At 36.4% G+C, this 26,186-nt stretch overlaps 1 protein-coding gene across 3 annotated transcripts in view; it reads left to right on the top strand.

Annotated features, from left to right (window-relative positions):
- Positions 1-26,186, top strand: part of LOC121735277 (protein split ends) — a 118,912-nt gene that overhangs the window by 73,486 nt on the left and 19,240 nt on the right. For all 3 annotated transcript variants that reach the window (XM_042126049.1, XM_042126051.1, XM_042126050.1), the window contains exons 3-5: positions 17,329-17,538; positions 18,906-19,167; positions 25,602-25,928. In XM_042126049.1, coding sequence (XP_041981983.1) covers positions 17,329-17,538; positions 18,906-19,167; positions 25,602-25,928 — 799 coding nt within the window. The remainder of the gene's footprint in view (positions 1-17,328; positions 17,539-18,905; positions 19,168-25,601; positions 25,929-26,186) is intronic.

The following is a 26,186-nucleotide window of genomic DNA, read 5'->3' as shown; positions in this document are numbered from 1 at the left end:
AATAGTGAAGACTATAATATGTACAGAAATAGTTGGGATTTTGACGAATTCTGGAAAAGGCACTATTAAAGAGAAAGAATTATTTATTACTTTTTAGTAAATATTCTTATTGTTTTTACCTTGGAAGTCGGTTTTAATTATTTGTTAAAAAATAATAATACAGAAGACAATTCCAAATTCAAATTAGGTAAATGTGAGATTTTCATTTGTTTTTCTTATTTTTAAAATGAGTGACTCTTAGGGTGAAGTCAAACGAGCATAATTTGTGAGTTGTGAGTCGCAGAATTTCGGCTGGCAGAAATCTGCTGCATTCAGTTTCATACAAAAGTCCTGTTTGATTCGCACGAACGTAATTTTGTGAGTCATAATTGGTGACAAATTAAAAATAAGCTGTCAGTAAAATGTTTTGACCATATGAAAATATATTTTTTACGTAAAAATATTGACATTGATTGACTATTTCAGTGAAAACCTAATAGGAAATGCCAAGCGACATGATATAACATAGATTGAGTAGTTAAAAAGAGAAATGGATCATATCAACAATATTTTATGCCAGAATAAAATGGTAGAAAACTTTTCCATTCCGTCATAACTTTTTACTGGCAGGATATTTTTGGTTGCGGTCCCGTTATAATAATTCCGTATTTAGCAGACCATTACGTAAGTGTTATTGGTTGTGGACATTTGCACCAAAATCAATACATTTTTATTACATCTACAATATTTTTCATACATTAAATTGAGAAATTAAAAAAAACCGCCAAACAACTTTAAAAAGTAATGAAATAATATTTACTGCCTTTAAATTCAAATAATTCCTAGCTTGTGTAAAATAATATTTTAATCCATAATTATTGTTGTCACGGTGTCAACGGTCGGAGGACCGCCAAGTAAACTACAACCTACAACCGCCAAGTCGCTGATTACCTCGATTCGGTTTGCTATGAACTGATCCATAAACTATAATGTTATCTGAAATCAAACATGTACATTCGCGGTCCCCCGACGGCCGACACACCTTGACAACAATTATGGACTAAAATACTACTTTACACAAGTTAGGAATTATTTGAACTTAAAGGCAGTAAATATTATATTATTTTTAAAGTTATTTGGCGGTTTTTTTTATTTTTTAATTTAACCGGTGGTAGGCATCATACAGGACCTTCTGAAAACATTTACTTTAAATTTATTCAGAAAATAAAACAATTTTGATTTGATTTGAACCCGTCGATCGTGGGAAAACGAGACACAATAGATATTCTATTGTGTCTCGTTCACCGGTGACCGTATGAGGCTTGATGAATTAATTTCATTTCATACTTTTTAAAATTGTGTTGGTTATAGTGCAGAATAATTCCTATCAAGAATCATATTCTCATGATTACCATCTATCAATGTCCTTTTCGATGAGGTCGTTAATATGAGCCCAAACATGAAACCTCCACTTTGGGTTCATACGAAACTCGGTTCCTATAGAATCCAGGTGATGCTGCAGTAGCAGCATGTAAATATTTATTACTGTATATCTACTTCTTACTGGTTGTCGCAATTAAAATGAGCCCAAACACGAAACCTCTGCCTCAAAGTTGGCGAGGAGTTGGATATCCGATTGATTACCAGGTGATGCTGCAGCACCAGGTCAACTTTCCATTAATATGTGTATTACGTATACTGTATACTAGCGACCCGCCCCGGATTCGCACGGGTATAAAATATAAATAGCCACTGAAAAAATTATTAAAATCGATTCATCAGTTTTGATTTATATTCATTATAGCGGTCGCCCGCGGTTCCGCCCGCTGCAAAACGCATACCCAGGAAAGACTCGGTCAGCAAAATGATAGTCAGGTCAATTCACAGACTCCGACACTACCATCGACGACGCAGTCATTATACGCAGGCTGCACACTGCACCTGAGACTGTCTTCCTCCCGCACGCGCACGTCACTAAGGCGGGCTTAGAATACTTCTCATAAAACCAAAATCACCATATTATTATGTTTCTATATAAATTTCGACGAGTTCTCTCGATTACTCATGGTCCATGGATCCCATCATCAGGTCACCACTTTTATGAACATGATACCAAATTCGAGTTAAACCCTTTACAACATAAATAACTAACAACTAAAAATTATTGGAAAAATATGAAGAACCTTACAATCTAAAACATCAACATTGTGATTTAAACCAACTGAGGAGAGACAATATTTGCGATGAAATTGGGCAAATAATGAATTTCGTTTCCTCTTGTTTCTCTTTTCATCTTCTGATAAAATACAGCTAATTACAACAATATCCTCGTCACTATTCTCCATAATGAAAAATATGCACGTTAACAGACTATGACGGACTAAAAATAACTAAATTGCCGATGCTGAATGCGAATGCAGTGGACGCACCCCATCGGCATTTCGTAAATGACGACGCTCCGTACGCTCCGATTCCGATCCAGTTTCCATTCCGGACGCGCAGCTTTAATGATATCAAAATCAGCCAGATACAATTGGTATAGCCCAAGAGATTTTATGACAAGTTCATACATTTTATGACAAGTTCATAATGCGCACAGCTCACATATCAAGCTATCAACTCGGAAATCGCTCGCCTCTCCTCGCCGTCAACCAGGCGTCAACCTAAGGCTGCCTACACATTACGTTGCAAGCACGTAATGTGAAGGCGCTCTAACGTATGCACGTAACCAAAGCGTATCAGTAGCGCTTGCACGTCAACTCGGCTACGGCTAGGCGACGCCGCGCTTACGGCTCGGGAAAGGGGAAAGGGGCAAGGGTGGACGAAGAAACGTAAGCTTGAGTACGGAGAGACGTAAGCACGGGGACGACGAGCCGTAAGCGGGGGGACTGCTAGTTGACCACGCGTCGTATCCCGGTTCGGAGCCTGTTCCGTTACGGTTCCGCTTAGTTAGTGTGCGTTGCAGTAGGGAGTTTCATACAAACAATATTGATTGGCTCGAGGCGATACGGTGCCGATCCCTTTCCGAGTTGATACGTGTGCTGTTACCTATAATCTTCCATATCTATCGACGATTAAGCAATCAAGAACAAATCAAGAAAAACGAATAGCATAATATCAGCCACGACACGAATTTCGCTTTTTGGTCTTTTTGTGATTGCCACAACGCGTCGTGGCCGTTTTCATCAGAGCCTACAACGCGAATTTCGCGTCGTGGCTGTTTCACTATGCCCACAATGCGTTGTGAGCTATTTTCGCTCACTGAGCGTTTTTGGTCTTTGAGCATTATACACTTACACAAGCATCTTTCCAATAAATTGTCAACATGCCGATAAGTGCCGACTGGACGTCAAACAGATGAAAAAAATTGGTTCTGCTGTCATGTATTACATCACACATCTCTTTTTACCACGCTTAGTTAAAATTAGTTTATCGCGCGGGAACCGTACATTTTTCCGGGATAAAAAGTATCCTATGTCCTTTCCCGGGGCTCAAAGTATCTCCATGCCAAATTTCAGCAAAATCGGTTCAGTGATTTGGGCGTGAAGATGTAACAGACAGACAGACAGACAGACAAACAGACACACTTTCGCATTTATAATATAAGTATGGATTAAATAAAAAAAAAATCGAACCCTATTATAACCCCTGTAGCATTCATGTACGCTAGACGTCATGTAGATAAGTTTTTATTAGTAAGGTGAAGTTTAAAGTCCGGCCTCACATTGTCCGAAATTTTTGATACGAAACATTTGAACGTCGGCCGGACCGCCACACCGCACACTATCCGAAATTTCCTTACTCGGCTTATTATATAATGTTAATTAGCTCACTCGGCTCAGTACAAAATGTAAGAGAGAGCGCGATCCGATTTTCTGATCAGAAACATGGCATGGCAGTACAAATGTTTCTGATCAGAAAATCGTAGGTTTGGCTTAAGTTTTATTAAAATTCAAATTTCTGGGACATACATGACAAAGTTACGTAAACATTACAGCAGTTAAATCGTCAATAAACATCCGCCCTTCCAAACAGCTTGAGTTCTGGCAGAATGCCGACAGTTCGTTACACATTCATTGAGACTTGGGAGACACTGAGCGACAAGCTAAAAATAGATAATAATGAAAGAAGGAGGGGCATATCGTACCCACTAATGTAGCACTTTGAGACATATACCAAATGAAAGGGCTTGAAAAGTTGAACATTTTATTGTATGAGGGCATTTTCAAAAAAAAGTGTACCCCTGGCTTTTATCTTGTCCCTTGACTTCGCTACAGATTATTTGTAAAATATTACATACTAACATTTTGTAATTTTAATGTAGGAGCAAAAACAAGTTTTCTTTTATTAAAATAAATTCACGATTGTATAAAATTTTATTTAGTATGAGATTTATAAGGGTTTTTAAGTACCGAAAACTATTAAATTCACCTGTCCCCTTCCCAGAAGTTGTAACAAAATCTTTAATAACATTTTTTTTTTAAAGTAAGTTGCTTAAAAACATATTTTAGATTCCTAAATATTTAATGTATCAATTGAATGTGTTGTTATTGAAAAATCTAACATAATTTTTAACTACAAATTAATTAAAATTATAATCATGAAAAAACAACCCGACCGGAATGTTCTGTTTAGTGACCGTTTTTTTTTAGTTTTATAAACATACTACAAAAATATTTTCGGCACTAAATGATAGCACTATATTTCATTGTACATCGAGAAACTCCAATTTGAATTTAGTAGTTAAAAATCTGCTACAAGACGCGGACGCAGGTTGGACGGTTCTTCAGGAACGGTTTCTTTGTTCAGATAAGTGACCATATTTTGTGAGCATTATTATACTTTCTCCAACTGTTATCCATCAAATATACCTTAAAACCATCAAATATACCTGTCCCCTTCCCAACTAAGATGAGATAATGATTGATTTTTAAAAATATCCAGCATTGGAAGTGATTTCTATAGATAATTTAAAATCTCAAAAGTCAAATGTATCAGTTGAAAGTATCAATTATATATTTTTATATGTAATTTCTTTTAAAAATTAATTTGAATTTAAAACGAAAATTTTAGTCTTCCTGAAGATTCCGCTTTGTGACCGCTCGTTTTTGCAAAAAATCTTCTAATACTAGAAATTATTCGGCACTATCTGGCAAAACAACCTATGTTGCAGCAGACGCCGCTAACTGGGCCGCTGCAGTTTTCGCCTCAGGCGGGTCCGGCGGCTCAGTGCCAAGCGGAGAAGGCACGGACGGGTTTTAGTGGGTAGAGCTGCGGTCAATTTACCACCTTGCCGACCGCAGAGAGCCCCACATATCCGCGGCTGGATTTCCCCGTCCCCCGCGGAATGCGTAGGAGCATTTCCCGTCCTTAAAAAAAAAACGGTCATTTTTAATATTATCAGGAAAATGCCTTAAATTCCGCGTTCTTTTTTGTTTTTTTTATATAATAAACGATATTTTCTATTACATTATAAAAAAAAATATAGAAAAAAAGAAAAAATTGACATAAAAATTAAAATGAAATTTTATACCCGTACACGTTTTTCTGAAATTGCCCGCAAATTGAATAAAATTTTAAATATACCGTGATTACGTATGTCGTTTATTTTTGTTGGTAAGTTTGTATACAATATCCTGTTATTTCCAAAGATATCTTTAATATCTTTCATGTTTTAGGGTTCCGTACCCAAAGGGTAAGAACGGGACCCTATTACTAAGACTTCGTTGTCTGTCCGTCTGTGTGTCTCCAGGCTTTGTCTTAAGAACCGTTCTAGCGCTCTCTTGTAGCTCTTGTGTATATCTGTTGCCGTTATTGCAACAAACACTAAAAATAAAATAAACATTAAAGGGGTGCTCCCATACAACAAACGTGATTTTTTTGGCCTTTTTTGCTCGATATCAATAATGGCAACAGCACTTGAAATGTTCACAAAGGCCTTATTTATATGTGTACTTTAATAATTAATAATGATTTTTAAATAAAATAAACATTTAAAAGGGGGGCTCCCATACAAAAAAAAACACAATTTTTTCTCTAAAATGGTACGGAACTCTTCGTGCGCGAGTCCGACTCACACTTGGCCGATTATTTTAAGTTTTATTATCTAATATTGTTTAATGTGTAAGTTGAGAAAGTGTTTCAAGGAAGTTTTCCACCAAAAGACTTATTACCTAGACAACAATACGAAGAACTTATTAACCGACTTCCAAAAAACGAGGAGGTTATAATATATTCGGCTGTGGATATATTTTTTTTCTAAAGCTATAGCTGTTGCCCGCGACTTCGTCCGCGTGGACTTTAGTTTATAGTTGTTTCCGTACATCGATTTAGTCGTTTACGCGCAAATCAGAAAAGTATATTGTGTGGGAACCCCACATTTTTCCGGGACAAAAAACATTCCTCGTCCCAGATTCAAATTAATATCTCCAATCTCCATGCGAAATTTCATTAAAATAGATTAAATAGTTTAGGCGAGAATCATAAAAGTTTATTGTGCGGGAACCGTATATTTTCCGGGATAAAAAGTACCCCTCGTCCTTTCCCGAGACTGAAAGTATTGCCATACCAAATTTCATCAAAATAGATTGAATAGTTTAGGCAATAATCATAAAAGTTTATTGTGCGGGAACCGTACATTTTCCGGGACAAAATTAGTATTCCTTGTCCTTTCCCGAAACTCAAAGTATCTCCATACCAAATTCCATCAAAATAGATTGAATAGTTTACGCGCAAATCATAAAAGTATATTGTGCAGTAACCGTACACTTTTCTGGGACAAACTGTATCCTATGTTCTTTTTCGGGACTCAAAGTATCTTTATAAGTACAAAAATTAGATATGTCACAGACAAATTAGTCCACAAAAATAGCCTATTTTATCCTTCACGTGGTCTACTTCTTATCTGTGCCAAATAACAGAAAAATTGCTCCAGTAGTTCGTGAGATAAGCCCTTTCAAATAATTTCCCCCCGTTTTTTCCACACTTTCCTCTGTTTCTTCGCTCCTATTAGTATTAGCGTGATAAAATATAGCCTACTAGCTGTTGCCCGCGACTTCGTCCGCGTGGACTTCAGTTTATAGCGCGCGATTTCAACAAAATTGGTGTCAAAAGCTTTTATATAAAAAAAACCCTGGTACCCCTTAAATCAAAACAGCTGTGTAGTGTGCACATAATATTTAATTTTTTTTAAATTAAACTTTATATTTTATGCCAAATTTTAAAGCTTATTTAGCCCCCCAATTACACAACTTTACCCATAAACTATTTTGAATCATTGATAGGTGTTACGTCACTGTTTAAAATATAAAGTACTGACTTATTAAATAACGTAAAAAGAAATAACAATCGAAAATAATCGAAACTGATATCACCTCTTAGGCCGCCTCCCAATATAGGCGAACGCGTTGGCCAACGCGTTCGCAGACGCGTTGGCAGTGCGCTTGCAACGGCGTTTGTGAGTAATCCACACATAGGAAGGTCGCTCAGTATGCTTTGGATCGCGCCAATGTGCGGACGGATTCAAAATGGATGTTGAGTCGCTAACAGCTGTGGCTGTATATTTATTCACAGCATATAATTACTTTGTAAATGAGGACAAGAAAAAGTTTTTAAAGGGTATTCTCTAAATAAATAAATAAAAAGCGAGAAAACGTAACAAACAAAGAAATAAACTCACTTTTACATAATATTTTATAATATTAAAATAATATAAGTAATTATTTTATTACCTACTTATTATTTATTAAATTATTACATATTATTATAATTATCATAACTATAACTCCGGGCGAACTGATCGCGCGGCCTATGTGTGGATGAAGCACGTAGCTTGCGACAAATGTCCTTTGATCTTTGCCGACATTTCCGACCCGCGCGGCAAGCTCGCAGACGCGTCGGCCAACATCTAAATACCTACGGCCAACGCGCGAACGCCCGTTCTACACATTGGGCCGACGCGTCTGCCAACGCGTTGGCCAACGCGTTCGCCTATGTCGAGTGCCGGCATTATACATAGAAAGATGTTGGGCAAGCGTTAGCACGATGTAAGAAACGCACGGCGCCATCTAGTATGAATTTTTGGAACTAACTTAATTTGAACAAATTTTCGTATTTACACCCCCTTACAACCCTTTTTTCCAGTAAAAAAGTAGCCTATGTCCTTTCTCAGGCTTTAGACTATCTGTATACAAAATTTCATTACAATCGGTTCGGTAGTTTTGGCGTGAAAGCGAGACAGACAGACAGAGATACTTTCGCATTTATAATATTAGTATAGATAGCCTTCCTCGATAAATGGGCTATCTAACACTGAAAGAATTTTTCAAATCGGACCAGTAGTTCCTGAGATTAGCGCGTTCAAATAAGCCTTTTCAAATAATTTCTCCCGTTTTTTCCACACTTTCCTCGATTTCTTCGCTCCTATTAGTCTTAGCGTGATAAAATATAGCCCGTAGCCTTCCTCGATAAATGGGCTATCTAACATTGAAAGAATTTTTCAAATCGGTCCAGTAGCCCTAGCCCGGCCACCAGTAGAAATGCGAAAGTATAGACAAACTGTGGACATAAATTTAAAGTAGCGTTCCGATCTTTTTTCATTCCCAAAAATTCAATTACAATAGCCCAGCAGTAGTCATTGAGATTAGCGCGTTCAAATAAGCCCTTTCAAATAATTTTCCCCCGTTTTTTCCTACCTTTCCTCTGTTTCTTCGCTACTATTAGTATTAGCGTGATAAAATATAGCCTCTAGCCTTCCTCGATAAATGGGCTATCTAACACTGATTTTTTTTTTAAATCGGACCAGTGGTTCCTGAGAGTAGCGCGTTCGAACAAACAAACAAACTAACAAACTCTTCCGCTTTATAATATTAGTATAGATTATTTTTCGTACATAATATTATTGTTTGAACATAGTATTGGTGAGGTTAAGTCGTGTACTTTAGTACTAAACTATGGTACTAAACTAGAGAAAAGGTCAATAATCTTAGATCACCAATGTAGTAAAGTATAATCTTGACAAAATATATTGTGCTCGTGCGTACACACGTTTGGTAGGAATTAACACGTATATTAGGAAACTATTAACTACCATACCGCAGGCAGTTATCCTAGTTGTTGAATCCTTAATTTTTTTGTCTGAAAATACTTTGAATGCCAGTTTCCTTGAACTATGAACCCTTCAAGTGCTAATAATAATTATTGTGTTTTCTCCTTATCATCCCACACATTAACAGTCCGCCTGCAGGCTCTGGTCGACAGGCTGCCTGACAGTCATTGACCGCCTTTACAAAATCTACAAAATCGTCAGGGGAACTGTGAGTCTGTAGTCTTTTCCGATTAACTGTCAGGCGACGGCCTGCCGGCAGCCTGTTAATGTGTGGGACCCTTTTTAGGGTTCCGTACCCAAAGGGTAAAAACCGGCCAAGTATGAGTTGGACTCGCTGAAGGGTTGAAGGGTTCCGCAGCAGCAGTAAGGTTTATTTTCATGAAATTAAGAGGTTTTGATTTATTTTTATATTTCAGTTGATTTAATAAAAGTTAAATTAAGGTTTACCATTTAGGGCGTATAAAAAACTACTAGCTAGATGTCGTTCGAACGAATTTTCGTTGGTAGTTTTTGTAGTAATGTACAGCATATATTTTTTTAGACTATCATGACTTTAGTTTCACTAGACATTACTTTAGAAGTTAGAGGGGGGAGGGGGACACACATTTTACCTCTTTGGAACAGTGTCTCTCGCAAACTATTCAAGTTAGAAAAGAATGAAATTAGAAACCTCCATATGATTTTTGAAGACCTATCCATATAGATACCCCACACGCATAGGTTAGATGATTTTTTTTTATTTCAGTTGTAACTATGGGGACCCTTAAAATTTTTAATATTTTTTCCATTTTTGTAAATGGAAATAATATTAAAAATTTTAATTTTAAATATTAAAAATAATCTTAAAGCGGTTCACAGACATCTACTTACCAAGTTTCAATAGTATAGCTCTTATAGTTTCGGAGAAAAGTGGCTGTGACATACGGACGGACAGACATACAGACAGACATGACGAATTTATAACGTTTCCGTTTTTTGCCATTTGGCTACGGAACTTCCACTTTTTCCACTATATTAAAACTTTTAACAAATTACACGACCGGTTTCGAAATAATTCATCATCAGGATCCATTCTGAAATTTTCACAGATTGTGTATTATATATCTGTTGCCGACTTGCCGCTATAACAACAAATATTAAAAACAAAATAAATTAAATTTAAGGGGGGCTCCTATACAACAAACTTGATTTTTTTGCTATTATTTCTCGATATCAATAAAGGCTGCGTTACGTTCTTTCCATACCAACCAAAATAAAGATAGCAGAGTCTCTGTTTTTATCCACTCTCGATTATGCTGATTCTTGTTCCGTCAACCTGACTGAGGATCAGCTGAACAAATTGGAGCGGCTACAAAATCTTGCCATACGATTTATTTTCGGTCTTAGAAAATTCGATCATGTATCCGAATACCAAAGAAAACTCAAGTGGCTACCGATTCGTCGTCGTCGCGATTCTCGCATGTTTTCACTTGTATTCTCCATCAATCATCATACATGAATTATATCCATCTCAAATTTTATTACAGGGCATTGTCGTATAGGGATATATGTATTGTACTAATAAAAGAAAATCTACTTATGCCTCGATTTAAGTTAAAATATCGGTAATGTTCCTAAGAAGGCCGGTGGTTCCTTATAAGGCCCAACTATAGATTTGATAGTTGGCCTTGCTAGGGAACATGAACTTTACAAGGAACATCTAAACATCATTAACATAATATTATAAACAGTTATTTTTAGTTATAAATGCGTACCGCAACAATTAAAATAATGTTGTTTTTTATAACTTCTTTACATATTAGGATTATTAAACTTATATACACATATTATACATATTGAACATTTTGGCCTTATGAAGAACGGGCCCATAAGGCTGCGTTTCCACTAAAGCGGAGCGGAACGGAGCGGAGCTTAGCGGTGCCCGAATTGACTAATCGTGCTATTCCAGCGGAATGACAGCGATGCGGAGCGAAGATTTCGAGCATGGTGATTGGTCAATTCGGCACCGCTAAGCTCCGCTCTGCTTCAGTGGAAACACAGCCTAAGAAGGCCATTTTAGATAAAAAAAAAATTATCGCATTATAAAACGCATTGGCAATTAGTTATAAGGTGTCAATGTGATACTCATTACTACTATTTTTAAAGAATTTCCATTTCCATTAATATATTCTTAGTTATAAGATGATGTTCGAAAGCAAAGTTCGTTATAGTTTTTTTAGATGATATATAAATATATTGAGCATTTAATGTGTTGCTTAATTGAAAGAAATTATAATGTCGTCTTAGTAAAAGCAAATAAAATATAAATACTTGTAACTCTATTTTCAAGTTAAACGACTGATGTATAAATTATAATATTGGCATTGTTTGGAGCTGTGTTCCTTGCAAGGTCATTTGGAAGAGCTTAACAAAACCAACAAAACTTAAGTAAAATTAAATGGCTATTGAAGCTAGGTTAAAAAGAGATTTATAATATGATACCTTATAAAACAGAGCATTACATAATTTGTTTTCTTAATTTATTTAGTTAATAAACAATAACAAGCATAAGCTTACATGTTTCAGGGTCCTTATAAAATATTATTAAAGAACAAATAAAACTGAGTATTGTGCACACACTAAGAAGTAAAAAAAACACAGCAATATATTATCAAGTTATAACTACAGTGTGCAAAGCTCGGTCAAATACATAGCTAGTATTACGCCATTGTGGTCAATGGCGGCCTTATTACTAATACTAGCTATATATTTGACCGAGCTTTTTCGGTATTCGATAAAACACGAATAAAAAAATTTAAAAAAACCCCCGCCAAAACAACTTTAAAAAGTAATGAAATAATATTTACTGCCTTTAAGTTCAAATAATTCCTAACTTGTGTAAAGTAATATTTTAGTCCATAATTGTTGTCACGATGTGTCGGGGGACCGCCAAGTAAACTACAACCTACAACCGCCAAGTCGCTGATTACCTATCTCGATTCAGATCGCTGTGAATTGATCCTTAAACTTGTTAAGTGAAATTAAACATCTACATTAGCGGTCCCCCGACACACCTTGACAACAATTATGGACTAAAATATTACTTTACACAAGTTAGGAATTATTTGAACTTAAAGTAACTATAGTACAGTAAATATTATTTCATTACTTTTTAAAGTTGTTTTGGCGGTTTTTTTTTTTAAATTTCTTAATTTAATTTTATTTCATACTTTTTAAACGTAAAAAAAAACAAAAAAGTGTTGCTTATAGTGCAGAATAATTCCTATCAACAGAATCATATTCTCATGATTACCATCTATCAATGTCCTTTTCGATAAGGCCGTTAAAATGAGCCCAAACATGAAACCTCCACTTTGGGTTCATACGAAGCTATAGAATCCAGGTGACGCTGCAGCAGCAGCATGTAAATATTTACTGTTTATACTTTATCTACTTCTTACTGGTTGTCACAATTATTAAAATGAGCCCAAACACGAAACCTCTGCTCTTAGTTGGCGAGGAGTTGGATATCCTATTGATTACCAGGTGATGCTGCAGCACCAGGTCAACTTTCCATTATTATGTGTATACGTATAATATTGTATATTCACAAATATCACGAACTAGAATGAAATATAAAACCCATCAAACGACTACAAGTTGCTAACGGCCTTTCATGAACCAGATACCCTGATTGTCCAGGACTGAGCAGGCTGATGATGATGAATTATAGCTAAGAACACTCTCGATTATGTCAGCTTTCAAACAAAAGAAACTAGATCAAAATCGGTCCACCCGTTTGGATGCTACGATGCCACGGACAGATACACACACAGACAAACAGACAGACAGATAGACAGACAGACAGACACGTCAAACTTATGACACCCCTCTTTTTTGTCGGGGGTTAATGACATTTTCTAAAAATGATTCCTACCTAGATCGATTTATCGCCCCCGAAACCCCCTGGATACTAAATTTCATGAAAATCGTTGGAGCCGATTCCGAGATTCCAATCTATACTAATATTATAAATGCAAGAGTATCTCTGTCTGTCTGTCTCGCTTTCACGCTAAAACTACGGAACCGATTGTAATGAAATTTTGTATACAGATAGTCTAAAGCCTGAGAAAGGACATAGGCTACTTTTTTACTGTAAAAAAGGGTTGTAAGGGGGTGAAAATACGAAAATTTGTTCAAATTAAGTTAGTTCTAAAAATTCATACTAGATGGCGCAGTGCGTCTCTTACATCGCGCTAACGCTTGCCCAACATCTTTAACTAGAGGTGGTATCATCATATATTTGAGTTTCGATTTTTTTCGATTGTTATTTCTTTTTTACGTTATTTAATAAGTCAGTACTTTATATTATATACTGTGACGTAACCTTAAACATATCAATGAGTAAATTTATGTTTAATGAGTAAATTTAAAAAAAAAATAGTTTATGGGTAAAGTTGTGTAATTGGGGGGCTAAATAAGCTTTAAAATTTGGCATAAAATATAAAGTTTAATTTAAAAAAATGAAATATTATGTGCACACTGCACAGCTGTTTTGATTTAAGGGGTACCAGGGTTTTTTTTTATAACAGCTTTTGACACCAATTTTGTTGACATCGCGCACTATAAACTGAAGTCCACGCGGACGAAGTCGCGGGCAGCAGCTAGTTATATCATCAGAGGCCCATATAATAAATACCTTAAATCTAACATACATATAATTATATAATAAATACCTTAAAACTAACATACATTACAACCAAAATCGAACTTGCCCAATCACTTCTCTTATCAATAATTGATTATGCAGACGTCTGCCTTATTGATCTCAGTGAGGAACTGATCAATCAACTCCAACGGATCCAAAATTTCTGCATAAGATTCATTTACGGGTTGCGCAAGTTTGATCATGTTACCGAATACAGACGAAAACTGAAGTGGTTACCCATCAAATTACGGCGCGAAGAGCACATTCTCACTCTCCTTTACAAAGTTCTGTATGACCCTCGTGCACCAATTTATCTTAAGGAACGCTTTAAATTTCTAGGTGCTAGTCATAATTTTTGCCTACGCTCTGATAGGGATAATATTTTGGAAACACCTCTTGCTCGATCTGGTTACTATTATAATTCCTTTACCGTTAAGGCCACAACTCTTTGGAACTCACTACCATCTGACATACGACACTCTGACACGATTGGTATATTTAAATCTAAATTGCACAAATATCTTTTAGAAAAAGTATAGATTGTAACTTCTTTATTTAATATTCGTATTAATATTTTATGTATGTATCTAAGTATTTATTATAGTGAGTATATATCTATATAGTATTAATAATTATATATTTAATAATATACGTATATACTTAAATTTTTCGTCCCTATTTCTGAAACAAATAACTATACTTCCGCTTACATTAAAGTTCTCCAGTTAACACAAAGGTTGTCTGGAAGAAATCGCTTTTAGCGATAAGACCGCCTTTGCCCACATATTTAAATAACTGTTTTAATTTAAGCTTGTGTTTTGTGTAATTTTTTGTATTTGTGAGCAATAAAGTGTTTTATTATTATTATTATTATTATACATATTTTATATATACTTAAAAACTAACACTGTCACATTTTGCCGGCGACGTGACTCGCTTTGTTCCGGAGTCTCCCCCGGAACCTCCGATAGACTACATCCATCGTCCAGAACTCCGGCGCCTCGAAAGTCGACAGAAGATTCGTCGGTACTCTCACTACAAAGGAGCTAAAGTTAACCTTGTTGCGAGACTGCAGACGCTCGACCCTCAGGCGCAGTGTCATCTTCTTCTGGATGTAGTCCACGACGTCCTGGACCTCCATGGACCAGTGCAGGCGGGATATGTACAGGGGCGTCGCGGGGACCTCGCTCCGCAGACGCAGCTCAGGTACATATGGTGCGGTGCCGCGATGGTTGCGGGCGGCGGGCTTCTTCCTCCTCTCCACCAGTATGAAGCCCTCCTCATCGCACCTCCTGCCTTCGTCCTTGCCAAGCCGAGAAGACTCCACCTTGCGGCTCTTCGTAGCCTTGCGGCTCTCAGTCTCGCGACTCTTCGGAGCCCTGCGGCTCTCATTCGCCCCATTAGTGGTCGCCCCGCACCTGATGTCCTTCAGTAGGCTGACGACGTCGACGTAGTACAATGTGACGGGTGGCAGCTTGTGGAGCTCCTTTGCCACAAAAGCCGGCACCTCATCAGGATCCGTCTGCTTCAGCAAGGAGATGATGTCCTGCACGCTCCTTTCCGTTCCGTCTCTTCGTCGCGACGGCATATTCGCGCTCTGTCTGAGCGTCTCGTATAGCAGCTGCTTGCCCTTGCAAATCTCCTCGCTGGAGAAGGAGGACTTGCAGATCTGCATGAATGCTGACCTCGTCCATAGTGTCGATGGCGTGCTGGATAAACGCCAGCAACTCGTTGGCCACGAGTGCCGCGCGATTCGCAAAAATATTACTTTTGCTGCGTGTGTAACGCGGAGCACGACCGGTCGCTAACTCGACGCATTACACACGATATTATATATAATATATATATACAAGAATTGCTCGTTTAAAGATATAAGATAATAACTAGCTATTTGATTGCATGAATTACTAATAGATAAAAAATGTTCTTTTACCAGCATTTTGAACCGATACGGTGTAGTCGCCATTCTTATATGGGTAGGTAATGAATTCCACAGCCTTATTCCCGTAGCAGCAAAAGAAGAGTTATAGTACTTTGTATGTTGTACAGGCACGTCTAAAAGGTGATTTGAAGCAGAACGTAACTTGCCTAACGTAACGTACCTGCTTGCCGAAAAGAGAAGTTATCCTTCAAGTAAGATGGCAGATACGGATCATGATTCCGTAACTAAAACTGTTTATCGAAATTTAAAAAATTTGGAGGTTAAGCTAGTTTTAAAACTTGCAACTAGTGACCGAAATTCTAAATCCCTATCTTTGTTAACATCGAAGATATATCTAAAAAAATATTGGACCTTCAAACCAATATGGCGGCTAACGCACTCGTCGGATTTGGTCGAGTTTTTGAATTTAAGCTATTTATGACCTCCTCTAAACAGCGGTGCAAAAAAATTTCCTTACTATAATTAATTTAAAAAATCTAACTCTACTGGGGTAATCCTACTTCCTACTATCCTACTTCCTACTAGTCCTACTAATATCATAAAGGCGAAAGTTTGTTTGGATGTATAGATGTGTGGATGTATGGATGTTTGTTACTCTTTCACGCAAAAACTACTGAACGGATTTTAATGAAACTTTACAATAATATAGCTTATACATCAGAATAACACATAGGCTACAATTTTAACCGACTTTCAAAATGGAGGAGGTGTTATGTTCGTTTTCTTATGTTCAACGATTACTCCGCCGTTTGTTAACCGATTTTCAAAATTTTTCTTTTGGTATATAGGGTATCATCCCAATTTGGTATTATATTGACAAAAGTGGTAATCTGATGAAGGATCCATAAGTAATCGAAAGAACTCCTCAAAATTTATAGGGAAACATGTGGTGACTTCGGTTTCGTGAGAAGTATTCTAAGCATATGGTACCAACAAGTAAGATTTTGCACCGAGGTATACCTGGTATACCGTGGTTCGGAAGGTGCTGAGAGAACTCCTGATTCTTTATAGATACTAGTTTGGGAGTTTCGGCATTGTTTTAAGAACGGAAAGCATATGCTACTATGCAAATTACATTCATCATCAACATCATTTTCATAACTAACATATTATACCATATTACTGGTACTTTTCATAGTCTTTTAGATCGAGACTCGAGTTTGTCAAGCGATAATTAACCTACCTAATATTATAAACCTGAAGAGTATGTTTGCTTGAACGGAATCGGAGGAACTACAGGTCCGATTTAAAAACTTATTTCAGTGTTAGATAGCTAGCTCACTTATCGAGTAAGACTAATACGTCCAAAGAAACTTAGGAAAATGTGGGAAAAACGGGGGAAATATTAGAAATTACGAACTACTGGAGTAATTTTTATGGCAATATTTGGCACAGATATAGAGTAGACCAAGTGAAGGGAGTAGGGACATAAGAGCATTTTTTTATGGAAAAATGTACGGTTTCCGTAAAAGTCCTAATTTACGCGGGCGAAGCCGCGCGGGACATCTAGTATTGAATAAATTGAAATCTCTGTCCCGTCAGACAATAACTAGTATAGATGTATATTTTGTTAATGATTATCAACAATCACAATAGATGTTTTGTTTGTTACAGCGGCGAGGAGAGCGCCGGGAACGCTTGTGCGATGGCGGCATCGGCGGCGGCGTCGGCGGCAGCGTCGGCGGCGGCGCCGGCCACGTGGCGCGGCACCAACGACAGCGCCACCGACTACTGCCGCCGCGGCAACACGCCCGCCGCGTACGGCCGATACCAGAGGAACAACTCCACGGCGCCGTACGCTACCCCGCCATCTAATACTGAACGGTGAGTCAGTCCCCTTATGCCTAATACCGAATGATGGACTGGCCGGTGCTGTGTTTTCACTTTTCACCTAGTGAGTCTGCCACATTTTTACGATATATTAACTGTCTCGTTGTGTGTTGAAGCCTCTCCACCTTTACTTATAATATCTTTCATCATAAATCATAACTTGAGTCATAAGCAAACTGTTTTTGTCTTTAATTGTCCAAATCATGATCGACGATTGGGCATACTGTAAACAGCTCTGCAATCTTAGTGGCAGGTTGAGCCGGGACGATTAACCATCGATGGTTAACCATGGATGAATCCATCTTGGATCAACCTAAAGACCTTGGTAATAACGTGATTAATTACATGGCTCCAACTAAAATCATTATCATAGAGCTAAGTCACCCTTATGACTTCTATAATTATGTTCCCACGAGCAGCAACTAGTTATTGCAAAATATTTTCGATCCTGGCGCAGAGTCCTTCTTATATGTATGTACATCTATGATGTATGTTGTATAATTTTATATTATATATACATTCTTAAATATTATGTGTTTGTAATCAGTAAAATACGCTACGCAATAGGGAATATTGAGCAAAGTTCGGAGCACCGGGGCTAAAATGGTCACATTTAGCAATTCCTCTCAAACAATTCAGCAAATGAATTGTCAAAACTGTCAAAATGACAAATGTCAAATCAGTACAAAAATACAGAAATTAATTGCAAGCACCCCTTTTATTGAAATTTTGTGTGCATATATTCGTGATAACAATATAATATTGTGATGTCTCTACTTACATTTGTGTTTGTGTTTGTTTTAGGTCTATCAACTCCTGTAATTATGTAATTTTGTTTTGTAACCGTACACTTGTTACTTCACCAGACCTTCACTACATTAGAGCAAAGTCTTTCGAGCCACTCTGACATTGGCAATTCACCGAGTCGGCCATTTTTAAAAGAAGAAGAAGAAGAATTGCAAGCAGAGTTGCATTTTGCGATTTTAGAAAAATGAATCATATTATGATTCATATCATGATTCTTCAAAGCGACCATTTTAGCCCCGCAGGGCCCCGTTACTTGCACATACAGTAAACAATCCGACCAAAATCCGATGCGTTGCAACTTGCACCCGTTATGTCAGGACTCAGGATATTGACAGAAACGTTGTGAAACGTCGATCATGCTGGTGCTGCCTCTAGCATAATAACATTGCAATAATAGCATGTTCTATTCCCCAGACTGTTTATTTCAGTTACCTAGCAATATGACGTCATATTGCTAGGTAACTGTAACTCTATCAGTATCAGCTTACAGCTGATAATAATCAATATAATGTTTGTAATGTTGAATATTATGTAATATGTTATTTGTGTTGAAGGACGGCGGGTCACGCGCGATGGTACCCGGGCGGGGCGGGGTCGGGGGGCGCGGCGGGCGGCGAGAGCGCGCCGAGCACGCCGGGCGGCGGCGGCGGCAGCGGCGGCGGCGGCGAGCGGCGGCGGCGCGCGTCCGGCTCGGGCTCCAGCCGGTCGCGCTCCGACTCCAGCAGCCCGGAGCCCAGCGACACGTCGCGCGCCTCCACGCCGCACGCGCCGCCGCCGCCGCACAACCGACCCACGCCACCCTCACATCCCCATCAGGTTTGTCTCTGTTGTATACTACGGGATGAACTTGTGAGGACATGCTACAGAAAATGGGGAAGATGCAGCATTATTTTTACGCCTTGAGTTAAATTGTTTAATACCCCTATCGTGGGAATCAGAGACACAATGGCTTTTCAATTCTTATGACTTATGAGCAGAGCTCGGGGTTAGGTAGTGTGATTTCGGGACAGCGGGATTGAAACACGAAAAATTAATATGGACATTCCCTTCCGCGGGATTCACGTAATTGTTTTTATCGACCTCAAATAAAATACGGGATATTAAAATTAAATAAACATTAATATTGTCAGAAAAGAACACTACTACCACAGAATATATATTAGTAGTACCAACAGATTTCCCACTCGTGAAACCCGTTTAAAAAATAACAACTCATGCTACGATACTATAAAGTTCAAATTCCGACCTTTTAGAAAATAAAATAATCTTCTTTTAATTACTATAGCTACTAATTGCAAACTTTTTTATAGTAATAATCAAATTTAAGTAACCCAACCATAGATAAAGTATTATAGTATAGATGCCCGTCATGACGTGGCCATTTTGTGCTTATTTTCATACAAGTAGTGTGCGTTTATTTTCTTGAATATTCCTATTTGTCGATTATTTCGGAGCACATTATGATACAAGAGAGAAAGTCAATTAGTTCATGATATCGATTAACTATAGTTCAAGTGATGAGAATCCGTAAACATACGTAAAAAGCTATGCAATTTTTATTGCCAAATTATTAATTGATGTGACATTTTTAGCACTAATGCCTTATATAGCACGAATAAGGGATTAATAAACTTATAAATTATCTTTTTAGCTAACAAAAATACCAATTGAAAAGCCTAAAAAAATGTTGTTCAAAACTTACGTACTTAATGTTAAATCCACGTGTTTGAGGCATTCTTTGACTATTCTTATGGTTTATTATTTAGCGGAACCATAAAATTCAACAACATATATATATGCAGACCGACTCCTTTGTTATGTCCTAGTAACTAGGACTTATACGCCGCATATAAGTGTATATATATATATATATATATATATATATATATATATATATATATATATATATATATATATATATATATATATATATATATATATATATATATATATATATATATATATATATACACTTATATGCGGCGTATAAGTCCTAGTTACTAGGACTGGAGTCGGTCTGCATATTTCATGCAATAAAAGTGTTAATAAAGGTTTTTAGTGAACATTTAATGCTATATATATATATTATATATATATATATATATATATATATATATATATATATATATATATATATATATATATATATATATATATATATATATATATATATATATATATATATATATATATATATATATATATATATATATATATATATATATATATATATATATATATATATATATATATATATATATATATATATATATATATATATATATATATATTTGTATTTTAAAGTCTTAAATTACTTTATTGAAATATTTCTTTGACTTTTTTCAATTGTTCATATTTATCAGATTAATAACGATTATGTCACAGCGGTTAAATCAGTACGTAGATATATGCGAAAAAAAAAATCTTGCGCGCGCGTCACCGCTCGCTTGTGAGTCCCTTGTGATCTGCCCCTTTAAAGGGGTGCTTACAGTTCGATACCTAAACGCGCGAGTGAGACAGGCCTGCTACTACTACAATTAGGTCCTGCAAAATTAAACTTTGGTCATAGATTATATAATACAATACTCTTAAATCGATAAATCGATCTTTAAAACAAGGCTTACATAATGCCTAGTTTCACTTTATTTTCAAAGCCTCTATCAACGAATATAATGTAAACTATAACTTACTTACATAATTTCGGGTACGTATATGCCCTCTTGCTATCATTGTGCACTGTTTTCAAACTAGATAATTTTGAGCTAGGACGTAGGAAAATTACCGATCGGAAACCGATCACTTGCATTATTATAAGTTGATTAAATGAACTATTAACTCAAAATAAGATATATAAAATATTGAGAACTGTTAATGAGTAGGTATAGCGAGGAGAGACAGAAAGAACGAATACTTTGCACAGATCGAAGAGCAAAAAAGAACGTGGCTTTTTTCCAAGATCGTAAAAACGACATTGGTCGGCGAGATGATCGGTGCGGGAGGCGGGCACTTGATGGCTCGTATCGCTCCGGGCATACCCGAGTGAATACGATCGTGGTGATTTTGATATTTTTTATTTATTTATTGAATTTATCGTTAATAATCGTTATTGAATTTAATTTTCTATATACATAGATAGGCCATGAATGATGGTTTGGCGGCGCTATACTCGTAAACTTAAGAAATCGCCACTGGCTACATCTCATAGTTGCCTTTACTTCGTCAGGTACAGATTAACAAAATAAAAACCGTTGTTTTCAATTGTTAACAATTAATGAAGCTAATTTCAATATTTGTTCACAATAAATCGAATTATATCGATAAATATGTTAGTAAATAAGTATTTCAATCTACGTCAATTTTTTTAATATGTACCCTTCCTTTTTTTTTATTATTTCAAATAAAATTAATTTAATTTTCAGAATACATCACATTATTCATTCAATTACCATCTACCAATACACTTACAAAAATATAACATTTGCAATCAGCCAATCACACAATGTTGTTTTAGCCTAGTTCAATTGATTTTTTTTTTAAAAAGATTTCACTGTGCACCTTAAAAACAAGCCTAAATTGTGCAGAAGTAGTTCTAAGTAGGTAGCAATTAATAATCAACAAATCAGATCAACAATCGGGATTCGGGATTTATCCCGGGGGTATGTCCATATTAATCTTTACATTTTGTCACAAATACCAAAATCACACTACCTAACCCCGAGCCCTGCTTATGAGGCACCTGGATGCCGATTGGGACTTGATGGGTTAATGTAAGAAAGATCACTAGTTTGTTAAATAAAATATAATATTTGACAACCTCTGTGGCTCAGTTGGTGGGCTGTTGGAAGCTTAGGCCGGGGGTCGGGAGTTCGAATCCCGCCGACGGAACAAAAAGTTTTTTTAAGTTCCTGGGTCATGGATGTGTATTAAATTTGTGTATAATATAATAAAAATCTTAAATGTGACGTTATCGGCGTGAAGGGATGTTATTGTCGGTATTTGAGTTATTCGTATCTCAATAATCTACATTTAATAGGCCGAACCATGTAAATAACATGCGTGTAGGTCTGGAAAATATTTAAAAAAAATATTTGAACTCGAAAGTCGTAAAAGGTGATATTGAGAAAATCGCATTCAAACTTTGACATCCAAAAAAAGTATGTTATTGTAGGAAGTTACATATATATATCATGTTTTTGAGAAGTACGTTATTACGTTACGTCTTTTAGAATTTAACTTTAATTAAATAATTTTATAACTCTATTCCTGTTGTTTACCACGCCAAAGTGCATGATGTAATGAAAATGCCCAAGATGGTTTTTACTAAATAAATTTCATTTATACTATGTTTTCTATTGAATTAATTTTAAAATCCGTTTTATATTATAAAAGAATAATATAAAACGGATCAGTTTTTATTAAATAGAAACGTCTTCGATATTAAACAACATTGTTTATTGTATTTTAAAAAAAATGGAACAAATAAACATTGTGCTTCTACTAATCTTATTAATCAGTCAAAATCAACAAAAATATATATTTATTACACTTAAAAATAGTCAAATGAAATCAAATATATATAAATTTCTATTTAAAAAGCACCTTTTTTTCTGTCTTAAAACTCAAGGTAAGGCATAAAAATAAATATACATTTTTATTAACATTGAAGTTCTTATTTTTAAAATAACTTTAATTATCGTTTAGTAACAAGACGTGTAACAAAAACATGTAATTTCTCATAGTTACCATAGAAGTATTCATAAATATTAAAAGGGACCTTAATGTCGGTCGTTACATTTTTAATAATAAAGTTAAAAGAAGATACAAAAATACTATTAATTTCGTAGTTGTAACATTATTTTTTATTTTTATTTTATTTAAATATTTATTTAATTATATTTCTGAGATTTCATTATAAAAATAAAGGAACGACTTGGTACGACTTTGTCTAGATTTCATTACTTTTGAGGGTTCCGTAGTCAACAAGGAACCCTTATTAGAGATAAACAAGCAGCTCCATCGAGATTTAAGACTTGGCTAGTTTTTTTACAGAATGTTTTTGGCGGGATTTCACTTCTTTTTATAGAAACGTGGGCATATTGATTTTTAAAGCTGAGCCGTAAGTAGTGGGTTTCATTATATCGTTCGTGTAGGATTGTGCGCTCGTGTAAACATCAGCATCACACGTGTTACATACGCCTCCGTGGTACTAAACCACTAGGGTTTAGTGGTTTAGTGCGTGGCTCTTGACTCGGAGGTCGTGAGTTCGATTCCCGCGTTGGAAACGTATTATTTCCAAGTTAGGTTAAGACAATGCAGGTTGATCATCTGATTGTCTGACAAGTAAGATTATCCATAACCATGGACCATGCGTCGGATGGGCATGTAAAAAGTCGGTCCTGCGCCTGATCTCTCTCGCCAGTCTTGTCGGTCTTTCGTCCCACTGAGTTATGCGAGTAAAGCAATAGAGATTGCTCTTGTGTACTGCGCACGCACTTGGGCACTATAAAATTACTCCTGCGTGACTGGCCTGGTTTCAATGAAACCGGCCATCGTCACCGAAACCGGTGTGGGATTTATTATTATTATTATTATCACACGTGTACACATGCATTTCGTCTCATGTGTACGGTATGCAACTATTGCAGATCTGAGGGGGCATCACCATATCTCTAATACAGCTGAGACCAGCTGAGGGTTCTTCGTCAGATACTTCAGACCTTTGATTTTCTACATTAAATAAAGCGGTCCATCAAGTTGAATATTTTTTGTAAAGGTGGCATGTCGATCTCTAATAGTTTGTGTGGGCTCTTGTGTTTTCTAATCAAGGTCACCAGGAACTCCAGATCGATTATCCTAGTTTTTACGGTTGCGTACCCAAAGGGTAAAAACAGTCTCTCCGTCTGTCTATCTGTCTCCAGGCTGTATCTCAAGAACCGATATAGCTAGACTTCTGAAATTTTCACAGATTGTGTATTTTTGTTCCCGCTATAACAACAAAAATAGTAAAAATAAAATAAAATAAATATTTAAAGGGGCTCCCATACAAAAAACCTAATATTTTTGGCCTTTGCTCGATATCGATAATGGCAAGAGGTAGGCATTTGATATTTTCACAAAATCCTCAATTATATGTTTATGTTAATTGTTAAATTAAATTTAAAATTCATATTTAAGGGGGGCTCCCATACAAAAAAACCTAATTTCGAGTCCGACTCGCACTTGGCTAATTTTTATGGTTTTCCCTTTATGTGGCCTTTAAACAATAAAATCTGTGCCTTTCAGCTCTGAGTTTATGGGAAGTAGTAGTTCTATTTTGATGATCTTGAGCGAGTGAGTGTCATAAATGAGAAACTTAGCTTTAGCTTAACTTCGGAACTTAATGACCTCTAGAGGTTCTCAAATAGGGGCCCAAAATGCGGTGAAATAGTTCCTGTAAATGATGGTACGGCTTTGTTTGCTTCGCGCTTTACTTGACGGGGGCACTGCCGTGCCCTTAGCTGATTTTCTTAATCATTAATCAATATTACCGATTTTCAGCTTGGTGCAAATTACTAGTAGTATAACAATAGATACCGTGCCGACAGAAAGCCGCAATCGACTCTCGACTGCAGCACCGACAATAAGGTCCCTTTTTTACTAAACTTTAAGATATATTTTAACCTATAAAAAATCGTTTTTAAAACCTGTCTTTGTCATATCAAAATTTAGAGTCTGTTTATTAATACAATAATAATAATGGACGCTTCACACCACGTCAGTCTGGCCCCGTTGTAAGTACCTGAAGGACTTGTGTTACTGGTGCCAGACAACGGAAACATATTTAATTAATACTTTTATTATATTAGATATTATTATCTAAAATCAATATTGATTACAAAACACAAATTACAAGTAGAAAATTGTTTTGTCATATACAACCTCAACAAACAGATTGAAGTGAAAGCATTTCAATACACGTTATTTATGTTCTTTTTACATTACGGTATGTATAATCGCAAAATAATAAAATGTAATATTTTACATGCATCTTCTCTTCCTTATAATAATGTTAGGTTAGGTTAGGTAAAGTTACGAAGGACATATTGGCTAAGCGCCTGGTTGCTCCTGGGTACATAAAAATTAAAAATACTTTTCTACGTATTCATCATAGAATAGTCAGCAGTGTGTGATCAGCTTGAGATGTAACCAATAGGTTTGAACAGTAATTAGGATATTAAATAACTAAGTAACATGTACCTTTTTTGTTACAGTGGCCATCCACTGCCAACGGTCGACCCTTAGCAATCTGCGTTAGAAACCTGCCTACCCGATCAACCGATAGCTCCTTGAAAGACGGATTATACCACGAGTACAAGAAACACGGGAAAGTGGTGTGGGTGAAAGTGGTCGGTCAAAATGCAGATAGATATGCGGTGGTCCGATTCAAAAAACCGTCCGATGTAGACAAGGCACTTGAAGTATCTCAAGATAAACTTTTTTTTGGTTGCAAGATCTCAGTGGCACCTCACCAAAGTTGCGACGATGACGCGGAGTCTGCGAAACCTTATGAGACTGATATCGACGAGTACCACCCCAAGGTAACGCACGTTTTCCTCAAACGCGTACGGTGTAATACATACTTAAATTAATTTAATTATGTTGCTCGAGTTTACGTAACCTTTCACGGTAAACGTTGAATGTTATTTATAGGTCTTTGAGCAGTTTTGACGGGGTTCGCCACAAATTACGTTTAGAAAAATATTCCTCTGTTATGTTTTTAAAAAAGTGGGCTCACCGTATCACGTTTCACGGTTAACGTTGAATATTATTTATAGATCTTTGAGTTGTTTTGACGG

Source organism: Aricia agestis, chromosome 17 (genome assembly GCF_905147365.1).
Source record: "Aricia agestis chromosome 17, ilAriAges1.1, whole genome shotgun sequence".
Taxonomy (NCBI): domain Eukaryota; kingdom Metazoa; phylum Arthropoda; class Insecta; order Lepidoptera; family Lycaenidae; genus Aricia; species Aricia agestis.
This window is presented reverse-complemented; position numbering and strand designations above follow the sequence as displayed.